The sequence below is a fragment of the Staurois parvus genome, unplaced genomic scaffold, assembly GCF_062004578.1.
Source record: "Staurois parvus isolate SC_StPar_1 unplaced genomic scaffold, SC_StPar_1.0 ptg000530l, whole genome shotgun sequence".
NCBI classification, from domain to species: domain Eukaryota; kingdom Metazoa; phylum Chordata; class Amphibia; order Anura; family Ranidae; genus Staurois; species Staurois parvus.
Genome location: NW_028318326.1, coordinates 12,713,620 through 12,733,188, shown reverse-complemented (window position 1 = coordinate 12,733,188; position 19,569 = coordinate 12,713,620). Strand labels below are relative to the sequence as shown.

Genomic DNA, 19,569 nt, shown 5'->3' with positions numbered 1-19,569 from the left:
ACAGCAAAGGTTAATTCTTTTGTAAGTGGGATAAGAAATGTGGTAAATTGCTTTTAAAGTGAATGTGGGGCATGCAGGGAAAAGCAAAGGGTTCACTTTCATGCCCTATCCCTCACCTGCACATACTCAGGTTTTCTTTGGTCCCCCTACTACTTCAATCAGCCATTTAAAGGAGACCAGTCCAATGTGACAGCACCGGACCAGCCTTTCGACACCAGTACTGCCACATGGAGAGAGTCACATGCTCCTTCATACCCAGAAGAACGTGATATTTTCCTAGATCTCATGTGGCTGAAGGTAATGACAAGAAATCAGGTAAAGGTGAACATGTGCTGCTTGGGGATCAGACCATAACGCAAACCTGTTGCTGAGAGGTGAGTTCTATTATGCTGGGTTTCAATTACATCATTATGCGTATGCTTTAGGAAGCAATGTAATTAATGGCTGCTGTGCTGTGAATAGTCAGGCTAGCTATGCAGTTGTACCTTGCAGGCGTGGCTGGATTTTTTTCCTCTTAGTGGTGAACTTCCCTGTAGCAGCACCCAGCAACACACCAATCTGCAGACAGCGGCAGACAGTACCTTAAGTACCTCCAGTCTTCTAAGTGCAAGTTCTTTGGTTTGAATGTCTAAGGAAGAGTAGGTTAGGGGTACATAATATCCAAAAACAGGACCAAAGATTCTTCTGCATAGGACACTTCTCTTAGAATTCTTCAGGACTAGATGGTTGGCTTTTTTCTAGTTTCTTAGGCCTCTGCCACAGGCTAGCTTAGATTCTTCAAAGGGAACTTAAGCCCTTGTATTATTTGCAGCCAAGAAAGCTGCCATTGTTACTCCTGTTCGATCTGCAGTTGCCATGGTGCTGCATATGTGATGACACCAGCTGTTTGATGGAAGTTTGCTTGAGAGCACCAGCAACTGTGACAGCTGTCCTTACCAGCACCCCTTGAATGTAACTGATTTGGGAAAAAGTTCAAATGATGGGCTTATCTACACTGTAGATTCCTTTGATCTCTACCACAGATCAGCTTTAGATTCTTTAGTCCTCTACCACACGTGAGCTTGAATTTTTTAGGTTCAGATGGGAAGCTAAGAGAATGAAATTCTTCCTTTACTAAGCAGTAACCTGAGAGACAAGGACCTCTACACAGCTACGTCCTCCCTAGACAAGTGCCTGGGAGGGAAGGACTGGACCCCTCTACACAGACACCTTCAACAAGCAAAGCCTGGGAGGAAAGGACCTTTATATGAGGTCACTCCAAATATTTATCCTCTTCCTCAGCCGACATCACTGAAATAACCCCCCAAATGATTGGCCAAGGCAGAGTAAATATTCATGATGCAATACATTGTACCTTCTCTCTCTAATTACAGGAAAACACTCAACAACAGCAGGCAGAAGCAATCAATGCCCTGTGTTGGATCCAACATGTTGAATAGTCCAGGAAGTGTGGGTGGCATAGACAACAGGTCAGCTTAAAGCTTAGTAAGTTATGTTACAGCAGCCTGGTTAAGGGGGTGGAGCCAAGATGATGAACTTCATCTTAATGGTTCCAGAAACCATCTAGCAGTGATGTAACCTAACCCAACTCCCATCTCTACTAGATGGCATACATATTTATGTCTTCAGTAGAAACCCCTGGCAGCCAGGAAAATAAAAATCCAATCAACTAAATCTCTGCTGGGGTCTAAAAATGCTAGACACAACTACTACTTTGTCAAGCTCGAATCGTCAAGAAAAAGTGCTCATCAAACATGTTAATTATTATTACTGTAACATTGATGATTTTCTTGAAAACTGGAATAACCTTTTACATTTTCACCTTAGGATGTTGATGAGGAGATTGAGGCAGAATATAACATACTGCAGTCACTTCCCAATCACCCAAATGTGGTCATGTTTTATGGAATGTATTATAAAGCTGATCAGTATGTTGGAGGACAACTTTGGCTTGTTCTAGAGGTATGTGAAAATTCAGTTTGCAGTACCCTATTTTAACAACTAAATACACATTTGAAACACCTACTAATTATACTTTTCAAACCTTTGATTCAGTAGACAGTGTGTGGGGGATTTACTAAAACTGGAGCACTTAGAATCTGGTGCACCTGTGCATGGTAGCCAATCGGCTTCTAGCTTCAGCTTGTTCAATTAAACTTTGACAATAAAACCTGGAAGCTGATTGGTTTCTCTGCAGAGCTTCACCAGATTTTCCAAGCTCCACTTTTAGTAACCTCTGTGCCACTGACCTAGCTTGTTTGCTGTTTGGATAACTAGTGAACATCAGCACCTTACTGATGTCCACCCTAAACCTTTTACCTCTAAGATAGCCTTTCCCCTATTTTGAGTTTTTGGCAGCACTGTATATTATATTTGAGTGTACTGTGCCCTAGTGAATAAGAAACTTAAACAAAATATAGAGGTTTTAGGGGCATGTTTTAATAGTCACAGTCGTGTGGGGAGTACTAAACATAGACAACAAACTGGCATTGGTGGAGATATGAAAACAAACAACTATCATGACAATGTGTGGACAACAAATGAGCAGTAGTGGTATTATGTGGGCAACATATAAGCAGTCATCACAGTACGTTGGCAATAAATGAACAATGGTAGACCCATAGCACCCAGACAATATGCACCTGGCTGCCTTGGGTGCATTTTTGTCAGTTCCATTGTGAAAATGTTCCTTGATAGAATGTGCAGCTAGCTCTCAGTGAAAGTAAAAAAAAAGTACCCATTATTGACAAGGCAGCCTGTGGCCATGAGGTTTGTAGGGTTTCTTCACTCCTGGATTGCCGTGTGCTTTATGCTCATCAGTTCATTTCTATCTCTTTGCTAAACTGCACATTCATTGCTCCTCTTTCACGTTACTAGTTGATTAATACTTGGCTTTAAATGGATTGGTTTATTGATCCACTTTTACATTTTTGTTTTGCTTTTTTTTTTCCTCTTCACCTTTTCATTGTTTATTTAGTGGATATTGAATTGTGTCTGAAATGATTAATCACTCTTTAATCATGTTGTCAACTCTATGTTTATTTTCTTTGTTTAGTTTTCTGTATTCTAGGTTATTTGATTGGAATTGCCTCTTCATTTAAAGTTCTCTCTTTTTTTACTTTGGCCTTACCATAAATAGTCAGATGGCTATGGGTGGGGGGACCCCTGGCCATCTTTAATTGTTGAAGCCATGGGAAAAAAATGGCATACCCACGTCTCATTTACGGATCGTAATGCCCAATTTCCACAGGATAAGGTTGTAGTCTTGATGGTAGATGTTTTTATTCAAAGGATCCCACACCTATGAGGAATTGGAGTCATCAGGACTGTGTTATGTGGACAATTTTTAATTATTTTGAAGAGTACTGAAGCTAACTGTCTGTAATATGGAGACTAAACCCAGGACCCTGCATTCTCTATATCTGGTCTCCCATAGTACACAGAACATAGAAATGCAATTATTTTAGTAAATATAAGCTGCTAAACACCTTTTCTCATCAGCAGTATATAGCAGTCTTGTGACGTTTATCAGTGTCTGGTTGTGCACTTGTTAAAACTTGAAGGAGAAATTTTCATTCTGCTCTGCCTGTCCTATGAGGCTGCATAACCCCTGACCCTCTCTCTGGACAGTGCTGATTGGCCTTGTGCTGATCACATGCATCCTCATAAAGAAAAATAAAAACTCTTTAGCAATACACACAAACTGAGCATGTGCAGAGTGATTCCTAGAGCTCTGTACTATCAGCAGATGAATTGGTGACAGTAGAAAAAGGGGGAGGATCAGAGAAGACAGGATCAAACAGCCTTTTTACACAATGCGAAGGATTAACCCCTTAGGTCCCACAGTGAGTATAACAAACATGCTTTACTGCATATACAGACTGATTTTACTGCTGTGGGTTTAGTAACATTTTAAGGATAAGATAAGTCTGTAAAATGCTATAGCACTTCCTGTTGGTAGCATGATTAGTCACAGGATCTTTGACATCCCTTTATTAATGGTATCCATTGAGGTCTGATCTTACCCTCTGCTTGTAATTGAATCCCATATGTGGTGATTAGATAGGTTTCTATTACCCTAGATTCACACTTTTTTCAGCATGTTCAGCGTTTTTCAGTGCGTTTTCCAGTATGTGGAAACGCACAACAGTCCATTTAACATGATTTCCAATGGATCTAGTTCACACCTGTGCCTTTTGGGATGGTGTGCTTTTTTGAAAGGATCAGAGGCTTTTCTCCCACAGCACATTGCAATTTTCTGTGCAGTAGACTTCAATGCAGCCGTATCAAAAACGCAAGCTTTGCACTTTTGATGCATTTTGCTTTTTTCTTTTTGCTAATGGGAAAGTATGACAGTTCTGTTCATGTAGTGAGACTTTGGATTGGTGTTACTTTAATGCCACGTAACACCCATCCAAAGCTGCATCAAAGTTGCACCCATCCAAAGTTGCATCCAAGTCGCACTCATCCAAAGTCACCTCAAATTTGCACCCATCGAAAGTCGCATCAAAGTCGCATCAAAGTCAATGCTTTCCTATTGGCAAAAAAAAAAAGCAAAGCGCCAAAAATGCATGTTAAAAATTTAAATCACACCAGAAAAACACATCAATCACAACAGACAGAGGTGTGAAACTAGCTTTATTTGGATAAAAAGCCACATAAATGAATAAATAAAGTAGGAAATGGTCAAAGTCCTGTCAAGTTTGTTTTGTTGCTGTCTGTATTCCACTGGGGAGATTTTTCTTCATTTACTGTATTGAAGCACAACAGGATTTGAGAGGAGATCTCCCGATGTAAGGGAAATCCTTGCATAGACAAGTGCCATAGGAACAAGTGTTGCCATTGGAATATTTCTTGTTTTTTTACTGTTCTGATAACAACTAAAAATGTTTTGGGTGACTATGGTCACTAGGACAAATAAAGACAGCGAATCTTACAGGCAGCAGTAACAATCTGACCAGGCTTCTAACCCTTTCCTACTCTATCCAACACAAACAGAAAAAAGTTTGGCTCTAGAGTGCTGTGAGGAGACTATAGATTTTGGTTTTAGGTGAAAATCACAGCAGAGATAAATCAGTTCCTCTCCAACGCCCCCCCCGATGTACTGTGGCAGAGCTATGGAAACCTCAGGACTGGATGGACAAAATTGAACCTCCTTTGGCAGGTTAATAGACAGCTCACAAAACTCTCACCTCTGTATTTAGGTATTTGCCTGAAGTTCAATTTCAATTTCCTATTTTATATTTTTTTTTACAGTAGAAGCTATGGTTTGTCTGTTTGTTTTTTCTTTTGCAATAACATGTAATTCTGAGATAACAGCAATCAGGGAAACATTGCATATTTCATTCCCAGATGCCAATCGATTAACCATCCTGTTAATGAGCTGTGAAAAAAAACAAAACCCTAAAAGCTATTGGTATTCTTGTTAAAACAAAGATGCTTGACATTCCCTGAGAAGTAATTGCTAGCACTTGTTTTAGATTGTTATGGTGCTGAAGTGTGTGTTGTATGGGGAGACTCTCCAGTGTTTCCATGGTACAGATTTTTGTAATATTGGCAAAAAATAAGGCTTCACAGCTACCCATACAGATCTCATGGCAGAGGTCAGATGATGATGCAATCACCTCTATGACTCTTTTCACTGATTACGAAATAAGCAGATAATCCTGGTGCACCTAAAAAAAAATGACAAACTCTTGGAGTAATTTAAGGTACACCGTGCGGTAACCCACAGTTATTGGTGACTTGGGTACACCCTAGATCAGTGGTTCTTAACCTGGGTTCGATCGAACCCCAGGGGTTCGGTGAGTCAGTCTCGCGGGTTCGGCGGAGGTGAAGACCCACACCCGACTCATATGATTCGTGATGACATGCCCCACTTGTCCATCATTGGCTGCAGGTGGTCACGCAACATCGCTTAGCCCAGTGGTTGGCAAGCCGCGGCTCGCGAGCCACATGCGGCTCTTTACACGCTTTAATGCGGCTCTTGTGTGCCGGGCGCCCGCTCCCCTCCCTCCTCTCGGGCGGCAGGGACTCTGCAGCGTGATCCAAAAAAAAAAAACAGCCAGGGCAGCGCGCTCAAATGCAATGATTGGCCAGTCTCGCTGCCACTCACATCCTGATAGCCAGTGATTGGCTGTCAGGATGTGTGTAGGCGGGGCAGCGTGACGAACATGAGAGGAGCTAGGCTCCTCTCACAGTCCGCCCTGAAGACCAGAACAGCGCGGGAATCCGGCGAGAGGAACGCGCGGAGCAAAGGTAAGTGAATTGACACAGGGGGGACTTGGCTTACTACTTGCTACTTACTTACTACTACTATATAAGGGATGAATTACTATAGGGGGGATGAATTACTATATGGGGGATGAATTACTATATGGGGGATGAATTACTATGGGGGATGAATTACTATGGGGGATGAATTACTATATGGGGGATGAATTACTATATGGGGGATGTATTACTATGGGGGATGAATTACTATATGGGGGATGAATTACTATATGGGGGATGAATTACTATATGGGGGATGTATTACTATGGGGGATGAATTACTATATGGGGGATGAATTACTATATGGGGGGTGAATTACTATGGGGGATGAATTACTATGGGGGATGAATTACTATGGGGGATGAATTACTATATGGGGGATGTATTACTATGGGGGATGAATTACTATATGGGGGATGAATTACTATATGGGGGATGAATTACTATGAGGGATGAATTACTATATGGGGGATGAATTACTATGGGGGATGAATTACTATATGGGGGATGAATTACTATATGGGGGATGAATTACTATATGGGGGATGGATTACTATGGGGGATGATTTACTATATGGGGGATGAATTACTATAGGGGGGATGAATTACTATGGGGGATGAATTACTATATGGGGGATGAATTACTATGGGGGATGAATTACTATATGGGGGATGAATTACTATAGGGGGGATGAATTACTATGGGGGATGAATTACTATGGGGGATGGATTACTATAAAACAGTGGTTCTTAACCTGGGTTCGATCGAACCCCAGGGGTTCAGTGAGTCAGTCTCGCGGGTTCGGCAGAGGTGAAGATCCACACCCGACTCATATGATTCGTGCAGTAAATATTCATTATTATGTTTTTGTGTGAAAATCATGTTTTAATGGTTTTGTTCTTTGTTCTTAACGGTTTTGTTCATTTTGTGCACCTATGTATAAATATATACCTATGTTTTAAAAATCATATTTTATTTTTCCAATTAAGAAGGGTTCGGTGAATGCGCATATGAAACTGGTGGGGTTCAGTACCTCCAACAAGGTTAAGAACCACTGCCCTAGATTAACCCACAATAACCACTGATTAGGGTACATCTTGGAGTGACCACAATACAAGATGTGATACCCTGCAATAACTAGTGACTGGGATATGTCTTGGAGTAACTCACAGTAACAAGTGTCCAGGGTACACTCAGGGGTAACCCACAATAATTTTTACTTGGGTACTCCCTGAGGTAACCCACAATAACGACTGATTGGGGTACACCTTGGGGTAACCCACAATGACCAAAGACTGGAATGAAAGCTGTTGTAACCCACAATAACCACTGTTTGGGATACACATTGGTTTAATCAACAATATCCAGGGACAGGGGCACACCTGGGGATAACTCACAATAATTGGTGTTTGGGGTACACCCTGGGGTAACACCACAATAACCACTAATTGGGGTACACCTTAGGGTAACCCACAATAATCAATGGCTGGGATAGAAGATGTGGCAACTCGCAATGACCAATTACTGGGATACACCCTGGTTCACAGTAGCCACTGACCAAGGAACAACTTGAGGTAACCCACTATAACCAGTGACCAGGATACACCTTAGGGTAACCCGCAATAACAAGTGACTGGGGTACACCCAGGGGTAACCCACACAAGCCACTGACTAAGATACACCTTGGAGTAACTGACAATGTCCAGAGACAAGGGTACAGCCTGGAGGTAATTCACAATAACAAGTGTAGGGAGATGTGTCCCCCATAAGAGCCATTCTGGTCTTAGGAAGAACATTGGGATCACTGCCCACTGGCTGGAAGTGGTAAATATAAATGTGTTGTACGTACATGATAAAATAGAAAGGAGAAAAAGAAAAACATTTTTTTTATTGGACATGATAAATAGATGTAGAAAATATATAAGTTAACACTATACATTACCTTTATCTATACATACAGTACAAAGAAGCACTTTAATATTGTCGAAACAGAAACACAGCAGGGGATAAAATCCCTTTTCAATTTTCTTGCTATATAGGTGGTAGTAGTAGTAATGATGGTAATATTAGTAATAAAAATAATAATGTTATTACTACAGTTCACTATAGGTTGTTGTGCCAGATTAAGTTTGAGCTGTCAAGTGGCTGCACAGTTAGTACATCTGTCTTTCTGATAGCATTGGTTCCGTATCCTGCTCATTGACAGTTCACCCTTTGAATCATCCATCTGAGCTGACATTAAACATCTTTAAATTGCTCATTTGTTTCAGCTGATGCTAATCTCACAAGCACTTACTGTACATCAGAGCAGCTCCATTAAGTTTGAACAATGGAAAAAACACAGCAAATCTCAGGACGGGTGCAGGAATCCTTCCCCAAATCTCTCCTGTAATTCAGCAGCCCACATCTCATTAATACACTTACACAATAGACATGTTAGTGAATTTATTGTGGGACCATGCCAAAAGGAATTTAATGTAACCATTTTCACTGCTGGATGAACTTACTGCATTGACTCCCTGTCACTTCATGAATTGTTGGCTTTGTCAAAATGATAAATTAAACAGTAGTTTAGATTCGCAAAAATGCATACATTTGATTTCGTATTTCTTTATTCCTTTTCAAGGTTTTTTGAATGAAGAATAATGCTATAGTTAAGATACTCTAAAACGAATATAAAAGAAAAATAGTGTTGATTTGGCTTGTAGAGGCAGAAGCTGCCAGTTCCAATGCCAACTTGTTTGCCAGGGCTGGGTAATAGTTGGTATGTGTGTTGGCAGGTGTTAGCACCCTTTATTTGTAGCCCTTGCTGTAGGGATTTAGTGGGTGCAGATAGTACTCCTTTATATGCCAGCTGTAGATGAGGCACAGGAGAGTTGTGGTGTAGGACACCTCTGATCACCAGGATGTAGTGTTGCGCTGGAGGAGAATGAGAACCCTCTGCAGGGCTGAATCACCAGGGTATCAAGAGAAGGACACTTTGAGACAGAAAGAGAAGCCTTGTCCTCCACTGACTCTCACTTAGCAGTTTTTGCCTTTGTTTGGAATGGCCTCTGGGCCTATGGAAGGTTTCCTTTTGTGTGAAGGGAAGTTACACCCTGTGTGGGTAACATCTGAATTGGAGACATCTGGGGAAGATGGCTGTAATAGTTCTGGGACTTATGTGAGTGTTCTGCATTTGAAGAACTACTGTTCATAATGTCATGTACTAAAGAATAGTGCTCTGCGTCTAGACTTGTGCTCAGTGAGTTATGTGAATGGATGTCGTGCTGTAAAGGAACTGTGTTTACAAGAAAAGTACTGAACCGTAATTGAGTTGTGCTGTAAAGCATTTTCTCTGGACATTCCTTTTATTCTCGGTGATAGGTCTTAGGCCTGGGAATGTGGTTAAGGTGGGCTTCAGGCAAAGAAAGTGACACAATATGGTGGAGCTTCTCCTAGAACAATAGGTAGATGAGTATCCCATCTGAAAAGAAGCAGGGCAGGACCTGGGTCAGCATGGCACAAACGTATGTCTAATACAGGCCCCATACATGTGTATGGGACATGGCAAAAAGGCAGGTAACATTAGACCACCTTCAGGGTAAAGAATGTCTTGCCCTCCTATTTCCTTGTGCTTCTGCAGGAGAGACCAGTAGTCAAGTCATTTCTTTAAAGTCAACTTTTTGGCTGCATGTATATACAGTATTTGTATTTCACATGTGGTTGTATTACATATTTCAAACTGTTTTTCTGTCACTTTACTAGGACAAGCCCTACCATATGCCAGTAAGATCTCTCCTATTGGAGAGTAAGCATGCATAGTATAAAACTATAAAAAAAACTTTGACATACAGATCATTTATCCATCCACGTGCCATCTGTGGACCATTATTAATGTGGAAAAAATGAAAATGCAGTTAATTGCTGATATGGAAATCTTGTGTACCGCTCTCCTCTGAAGGGGGCGCTGTAGATTACCCAGGTCTATCTTATTAATACAGAGTCTGTCCAAGCACCACAGGCTCAGTCTAGGGAATGTCTTTTTTGTAGATTTATTGCAGTGTAGGACCCTCCTAGATAAGCTAGACTTTGCTCAAGGCTACTATTTCAGGAAGTTCTGTCCTGAAGTATCCTACTAAATACCTTATCGCTACCCAAGTTCTCCAATAAGAAAACTACAAAAACAACAATCCCTAGACTGATAATTGGAGACAATGAGAGAAGTGTGTGTGTGTGTGTACCTGACTGTGAAACTACCTTGTGCCTGGCTGCGGGGGATAATTTTAAGGAAGACATAGATAGTATTACAGCAGCTCCATCAGGGGTAGCGCTACAGCAGCAATCAACTGGATGAAGGGATAGGGTGCAGGATACTCCAAAATATCAGGAAAAATTAGCAGGAGGACAAACAATGGAAAAATCCACTTGTAAAATCCTTTGTTGGGGGTAGGAGGGAAAGCTCACTCAGCTAAACAAGAACTCTATGCAAGCAGTCCTAGTCCTTACAGCAACCTCTGGCACTTACTTTCCCAAGCACACCTGGGATCAATTATCAAAGTCTTTCTCGCAAAGTCCAAGGACAGCTGTCTGCCACCCAGCCTCCATGTGACACTCTCCATAAGGAAAAAAAGAGTCTCCTCTAGGCCAGGGGGGACTGACAACTCATGGGGCTCCCGGGCAATAGGGAATAATGGGGCCCCTGTGTCCTTGCCCAAACTCAAAAAAGCCTATGAAAAAGGTACCAGGGGAATCTCATGGGGCCCCCTACTGACCCCGAGCCCTCGGGCAGTGCCCAAGTTTCCAAATGGTCAGTCCGCCCCTGGTCCAGGCTAGTCTCTGCAGGTGATACCCTCCAGTAAAAGGCTCTCAATCAGATCTCCTTCAGGTCCTCAGCACAGCACATGCTGATGCCCAAATAGCAACTCCAGTGCACAGGCAGTAGCCCCAGGACAAGAACAATCTGACCATACATTTATCATAGCCACCTTCTGGGAACCCCCTTCTCAGGGATTGGCTGGGGCCTGATAAATATTCACAAATCATTGGTTGATTCTCCTATAATGCATTCTGGAAGCAGGCAGGAGTAATCAACCACTGACCTTAGGGAATCCCTGACCAGACCTAAAAAAACCCCAGATCATTTCTTCACTGAGTACAGTGAGGTAAAAAATTTAATTTAGCCTGATTAGGGCAGGATGCTACATGAAATTTCCTGTAATAGTTGAGTGTTTTCTCACTCTTTCCCCAGTCTCCTGAGCATCCCCATCCCCATTTATGCTTCATATCATATTAGAGGATCAACCAAAAAACAATAGAAGTAAAAGGGGCAGAGCCAAACTTAGCTTTTAAAGAAAAGCCAAGGTTTGCATATAAATATAAATTGCCTGTATCTCTGGATCCACTGTTTGTGATGTAGTCTTCAGTGAAGGTAATCTGTTTATGTACTTTGTTATTGTATACTCACTTTGCATCTCTGGATTCTGGACAAAAAATCCGGAATGCTAAAAAGGTCACCTAAAGTGCACTTAAACCTCCACAGCAAAAAAATAAAAAATGCAAAGCAATAGAGCAGAAGATCAGCTGCACTGAGATTCTACAAAGGATAAAAAAGCGAAAATAATTATATTAGGAAAAATTAGGGTGACATGTTTATGGTACACAGTGCTTTGGCAAACAGCCATTCAGTTAGGGTTTCCATGTACATTGTATTTTAGCCTACACATTTTTCAGCAAAAAATTAACAAAATTAAAAGGAACTCACATACATTTTAAATGCTGTAATAGAAAAACCCATAATGAAAGGAATATGGAGGCTGCCATTGCTGATCTTCTAAAAATGTCTGGCCATCGTGCTTGTTGTGTTTCAACAGACCCAACAATGCAGATTTTCTGAATTCAAAGCATTACTGACATGGAAAAAGTAATAGCAACCATTTGTATTACTGGTGTAGCTCTACCCTCATAAGTGCCGCTTTGTTGTTGGTACCCCAAGCTTCTCTCTGCACAGCCAGGTAACGGGTATTTCTCCCACAGACTTGCATCCAAGAGACAGTAACTAGTCCGTGGGCTTGTGGGATTGTGGCTTACGCATGTATTTGCAAATGTGTGCAAACAAAACCCTCTGTTTTTAATGCAAACTGTTAGACAGAGAAAGATTGGTTGTTTTGCAGGCTGGCTGGTGAGTGTTGCTGGGAAATCCTTGGCATGTTTGTAAGTGTAATTTCTGTCTGCTGCCTTGTACCTTTCCTGTCTACATGAGTTACTTCTGAGGACCCCCTACTTTTCAGAGCCGAGAGATTCTATATACATTTTGTACTTTGAATGGATGTAGGGGGAAAGATAGCTGTAGATCAGTGGGCTCCAAACTGCGGCCCGGGGGCCAAATGCGGCCCTTTGCTTGCTTTTATCTGGCCCTTGGGACACTATTTCATCCACTGATATCAACAATGGGGCATAATTCCCCCCACTGACACCAATGAAGGGGCGCCATTCCTCCCAATTACACCAAGGACAGGGTGCAATTGCTCCCAATGACACAAATGATGTAACACGTTTTCTCCCAGTGACACCAACAATAGGGTCCAATGACGAGGCACAAGTCCTCCTAGTGACGCCAACAATTGGACATTGTTTTTTCCAGCTGATGTCAGGACCTTTCTACTCCCAATGGCCACAGTCTGGCCCCCCGAAAGACAGTAAACTGGCCCTTTGTTTAGAAAATTTGGAGAAGCCTGCTGTAAATAAACAGGTATAGCCTTTTGTAAGTAGATTTGTTTCATCTCTGTCACTGGGTATATGTCAGGGTTTACAACCACTTTAAGCAACTCAAATAATAGTCTTGTAGTTATGGGATCTTGCATTTTTTACATTCATCAATGCCTTTTTGGCTTAAACAGGGGGTTCTTAAAGTGACATTAAACTGGTTTAAAAAAAGTATGTATTCCTAATTCCAAACCTACAAATTAATTTCTTTGCTGATGTGATCCCACTTCCTGTTAGAGGGTGGCTATGTTTGTTCTCTATGGTCCCACTGTATGTAGGAAAATAGCCAACCTTCTGGCTCACTCCTGAGATAAAAAAATCAATTACAGGGCCAATAAAGTTTTTCTAAAGTCAGACTTTTTTTTACCTTAATGCATTGCCTGCATTAAGGTAAAATTCTTTCCACTTGTTGCTCCTTCCCTTCCACCCAGGGGCGGACTGACCATTCAAGAGCTCGGGCACTGCCCAAGGGCCAGGGGTCAGTAAGGGGCCCCGTGAAATGTCCCTGGTACCTTTTATAGGCTTTTTTGAGTGTGGGCAAGGACACAGGGGCCCCACGATCCCCTATTGCCCTGGGGGCCCCATAAGTTGTCAGTCCGCCCCTGCTTCCACCCCTTACTTTCTTGAGCTCTTTCTCAGTCCAGCACTTTACCTGTCTACAGCAGCACTGGTCTCTCTACCTGCTCTCACGGGAAAGACTGAGAGCAGTGGAAGCCATTGTCTCCTGCTGCTGTCATTCAAATCCAGTGAGGAGAAAGCAGCATTGTGTGTGTCTACGGATGCACACAGCCTGGGTCAGGCATGTGTGCCCCCATAGCACACAGCTTGCTGTGGGGGCACTCACAGAAGAGGAGGAGCAGACAGCACCCACGGGGGACCCCAAAAGAGGAGGTAAGGGACTGCTCTGAGCAATATCCTTGCAGAGAGCAGGTAAGTATAAACCTCTTTTTTATTTTAGATAAAACAATATGAGCCTTTAATATCACTCTAAGTAGTAGATGTGTATAGATTATTTTTGGAGAATAGGGATATTGTTTAGTTTCACTTTAATTAATTCACTTTCATTTAGCACAGGTCGAGGTCAGGCTGGCCTACAAAATGGCTGTATTAAAGCTCAGAGAAAAAAAATCTCATTGCAGAATAATGGCATATAATTTATAAAATCTAATGACTCCATGCTTCGGCATCATTTTAACATGGAATTAGAAAACATGCAAAAACATCGAGAGCGACACTACAGGGACTGGAAAAGGATGGTTTAGAAGCTAATGTTGTGGGTAAAAACACATTCACCAGAGCCCTAATCCCTGCTTTTTATCACCTCCTTTGATGTATGGCAGCACACTAATGGAAACGGCTTGCAAGAAGCACTGCTATTCTGAATCAGGATGTTTCATCTCAGCTGCTGGCAGAGCATGCTATCAGGTCTAAGTATAGAGATATGGCTGCTGTCTATTTTATATTGCCTGCCAGTGAAGGCAGCCATGCAGCAAACGCCTCAAATGACTGTAATTTGTTGCCTCATTGTTATCAAGTACATCAATCTTTTCCTGCCTGACATTTTCGTCACATGGAGCTAGACTTTCTAAAAATGACACAGCTCCGTGGGTTTTTAAAGGGCACTTGCCGTCGGCTTATAATTTCATATTTGGCAATTTCTCTCTTTTTCTCACTACCTGTATTTGTTGCCCTTTTCTCCTGTTTCCTCTTCATTCCACTCCAATCTCTTTATCTCACTGGACCATCACTGATAATTAATATTGTAGGAAGAATTCAGGCTCACTGGGCTTTTTAAACTGGCCAAGTGCTCTCAAGCCCCATACACACAGGCCGAATATCAGAGAAAATCAGCCAGTACAGGAGATACTGGCCGACATTTCACCTGTGCATACAGGGCCTTGTTTGACAGAAGCCAATCCGACAGCCGACTTCTGTCAAACGAGCTAGCTGGCAAACCAGCAGACAGTCGATGTCCAATCAGCGCTCTTAGCCAATGGCCATTGGCTACAAGCTCTGATTGGTGTGTTCTGGCGGGGGGTCTTGTCAGAACACAATAGCTCAGCGAGCAGATCACTGTACTAAAGTTGCATTGTTAGCAGGGGTGGACTGACAACTCATGGGGCCCCCGGGCAATAGGGGATCATGGGGCCCCTGTGTCCTTGCCCAAACTCAAAAAAGCCTATGAAAAAGGTACCAGGGGCATTTCATGGGGCCCCCTACTGACACTGGGCCCTCGGCAGTGCCCGCGTTTTCAAAATGGTCAGTCTGCCCTTGATTGTTAGTACAGCAAGCTCCTCGTGAGCTCCTCATTTTTTTTTACGTTCAACCCACTGGGTTGAACGAAAAACCTTACCGTATGTACCAGGCTTAGATTTCTTTTATTCAACCTGCAGGCTGAAAGAAATCTAATAGATTCCTCCATCCACACTAACGCAGGGTACACACTATAAGAAAAGATGAACAAAAAAAACTGACAGATCTTTGTACTAATACAAGCAGTGCTAGTTCAGCGATGTTAGTACAGTGCCTCGTGAGATGAGCTTCTGTCGGATGAGAAGCTGTACACACGGGCTGAAAGTCGTATGTATCCAGATTTACCAGTGCAGAGGGGTGATTCTCCCCTACTGGATATAGTATTCTGACAGCAAGTGCCCATTGCTGTCAGAATACCCAAAAAATTACTACAGCTGATTGGCTGCAGTAACCGTTTAGCAAACGATTCTGGCTCCTTCTATCTTCAAATACGAAGTAATGGTGGGGCCACACATGGATTAAATTTTGAAAAATTCAGCAGGAAATTAACAAAATTCCATCCATGGATGGCCAGCATTAGTTTCACCAATTTAGACTGTTGTGTTAGTTACAGTTAGACAGTTAGATGCCCAAACATCCTCTTCATTACCATCCCCATGAGCCAAAGTACAGGCAGTTAATGTCCAAACATCCTCTTCATTACCATCCCCATGAGCCAACGTACAGGCAGTTAATGTCCAAACATCCTCTTCATTACCATCCCCATGAGCCAACGTACAGGCAGTTAGATGTCCAAACATCCTCTTCATTACCATCCCCATGAGCCAACGTACAGGCAGTTAATGTCCAAACATCCTCTTCATTACCATCCCCATGAGCCAACGTACAGGCAGTTAGATGTCCAAACATCCTCTTCATTACCATCCCCATGAGCCAACATACAGGCAGTTAGATGTCCAAACATCCTCTTCATTACCATCCCCATGAGCCAACGTACAGGCAGTTAATGTCCAAACATCCTCTTCATTACCATCCCCATGAGCCAACGTACAGGCAGTTAGATGTCCAAACAGGCAAATTACTTCTGTTAGAGCAGAGGTTGTACCTTGAAAGGGGGATAGGGGTTGGGGCTGTAGGTATTTTTGCAACGTTTTCTGGCAAACAATATCAGTATTCTCATTACTTTCTTGCCATTGGCAAGTGTTCTCTTTATTTCTTGCAATTACAAACAAACTCAATTTATGACATCTGGACTGATAAAATTTTGGCCAAGTGGTACTCCCAGGGTAGGTGTAAACAGGGGGTTGTGGAGGATGGGAGTTAAGTACAGGAGGTAATGGGGTGAGCACTATAGGTGAATAGGTATTGATACTGGTTGGGGATGTAAAGAATATCTAAACTCTCGAAAAAAAATGTAATAGGTTGCAACTTACCAGTTTTTATATGTGGTGGCTACATTAGTTTTAATTTTTCAGCGAATACAGAAAATACCTGTTACTATTGCCTGGAATTCAATATCCTTTTATTTCTAAATTGAATCAAAACTGCAAAAAACTGTGGGCTCCATTCACTAAAGCAGATCACATGCAGTATTTCGGTGTCTGGACACATTTTCCCTAAATATTGCATACAGAATACTGGAATTGTCAATTCACTATGCTGTTTTGCAACCGCAGAACGCTTGGTAAATACCGCATAAAAAGGGGTTAAAGTCAATTCACAGAAGGAAATAAGTAATTAAATGCATATGGTAATTAAGTAGTGGTCCAGGCATGTGGTATTTAAGGAGTGTAAAAATATAATAGCCAGTTTAGAGTAGTCTCTGCCTTTTTGGATCAGTTTTGCTAACAGTAGTTCTCTCAACTGTACCCCAATCATTGGGGTTGGTTTACTTGAAGTATAATTAAAGGAAAAACGTTTTTTTTAAATCTTTGGATAGAGTGGAGATGAATTAGAACACCTGTCAGGTTTTTATTGCTGTCTGTGCCCCCGTTAGGGAGATTCCCCCTCTCTATTTGTCCTCTTTACCATTATCATTGTAAGTGGAAGTAAAAGAAAATCCCAAATTTTGGATTGTCTTCAGAATAGTAATAGAGGGGAAATCTTCTAATGGGGACATTGGTTCTGGTGACCTGGGAGGCCCCAATGTATTCATTTAATTTTTAGGGATTTCTCTTCAATTCTTGTTTTGGCTTTGGGACAGGAAGTGAAGGTAAATCTCCCCAATGGCACACAGATGGCAAAGAAAAAACAAACACCTTACTGGGGTTATAACCCTCCCTTTCAAGGCTCTGCAGACCCAGGACCAGCATGATGGGTGCTGCTGGGTAGAGGGGAGGGAGACCAGCGAACATTTGTTGGCTGATCATCCCAACCTAGTAAGAAACCAGAAGTGATGCATTGCTGTCCCCAGTTGCTGTGGCTAGGAAAGAAGCTAAAAAAAACAAGTTGCATTCAAGCACTTAAACCTTCCCCAAAAATGTTGAGCTCCCCCCCCCCCCATGTACACACACATACCAACATACACCGATTAGCCATAACATTATGACCATTGACAGGTTACATGAATAACATTAATTATCTTGTTATAATGGCATCTGAAAGTGGATGGTATATATTAGGCAGCAATTGAACATGTTGTTCTTGAAGTTGATGTGTTGAAATCAGAAAAAATGGGCAAGTGTAAGGGTAAGGATTTGAGCAACTTAGACAAGGAACAAATTGTAATGGCTGGACAACTGGGTCAAAGCAACTCCAAAACTGCAGGTTTTGTTGGATGTTCCCAGTCGGCATTGGTCAGGACTTACTAAAAGTGGTCCAAGAAAGGAAAACTGTTGAACCACAGACAGAGTCATGGGTGACTAAGGCTCATTGATGGACCAGTGTAAGTTGGTCTGTGTAGTCTGATCCAATTGAAGAGCTACTGCAGCTCAAATTGTTGAAAAAGTTAATGCTGGTTCTGATAGAAAGGTCAGAACACACATTGCATTACAGTTTGTTGTGTATAGGGCTATATAGCCCCAGATTGCCCATGGTGGCCTAGTCTGATGAATCACATTTTCTTTTACATCATGTGGATGGCTGGGTGCATTTGTGTCTCACTTACCTGGGGAAGGGATGGCACCAGGATTCAGTATGAGTAGTAGGCAAGCTGGCAGGCGCAGTGATCTGCTACTGACAGTTTGGTGCCAGATACTACAGCATACCTTCAGAAGTCTAGTGAAGGGTCGTGCTTTTTTGTCGCAAAAGGGGGACCTACTTGATATTAGGTGGGTGGTCATGTTTTGGTGGATCGTCATAATGGTATGGCTGATCAGTGTATTCATTTTTATAATTTTAAGATTTATCATGCTGGGTATCTATTTGCCCAAGCTCATCTTTTACATGGTATGGCGAAATTAGGAAATGTATTGCATTTGGGTGCCCTAACATTAAAGTATTAGCGAACACAATAAAGGCAGCTTTTATACATTAGAAATCATGGTCACATGCTGAATTCCTTAGTTAAATGCTTTAAATGGTGGTCACATGACCACGGAGTCTCAGTTCCTCCATGTTACCCATAGCAGAGGAGGTGAGTCTGTGTGTGTTGGGTGAACATTGCACACAGCAGTGACTCCTTTCTGCTTGGAGTTACAGGATGCTGTGTCCATGCACAATGTGCCTGCACCTCCCATAAACCAGGAGTCAATCAAAACAGAAGGGCTGGGCGGGGGGGCTTAGTAGCCAAACTGACTAGGGGAGAGGCAGGCATGCTGTGAATCAGCACAGTGTCCTGTAACCCCAAGTGGCGCAAAGCTACGTACACTGCCCACACCAGAACGAATCAGCTTGTTTTTGTATTAAACTAGATCTACCGATTTATCCTCTCTCAATACAATGCCATCAGTCAGTCTGGACCGTTTGAAATTAATGTATGACCTATGAATTTCTTTAAAGGTGCCTAAGACAGTATTACAAACCTGACAGGAGTTCTTTTCTTTGGCTACTTCCATCCAAAACTAGAGAAAAACTTGACATAAAATTTAAGAGGGCTTTAGCATTTCTCCACAAAGAGGTCAGCAGCTTTTGCAAAGTCATTATAACCAAGTTTAACGCTCTTTTAGAATAGAATAGCATTACTGTTATTGTATAATAATGGCTCCTGTATGACAGTCTGAACAAGTACCAAATCCATTTACTATGTGATGCACAAGCCTCATAAAGTAAACCTTCTCTGACCAAGCCAAATCTGCCTTCAGCTGTGTCTCACACACTCACCCTTCCAGACACTGCAGTTTACAATGGAAGGGTTTCA

General features: G+C 42.1%; 1 protein-coding gene across 1 annotated transcript in view; it reads left to right on the top strand.

Annotated features, from left to right (window-relative positions):
- Window positions 1–19,569, top strand: part of MYO3B (myosin IIIB) — a 463,809-nt gene that overhangs the window by 4,800 nt on the left and 439,440 nt on the right. The window contains exon 2 of the mRNA XM_089690537.1: window positions 1,828–1,962. Coding sequence (XP_089546663.1) covers window positions 1,828–1,962 — 135 coding nt within the window. The remainder of the gene's footprint in view (window positions 1–1,827; window positions 1,963–19,569) is intronic.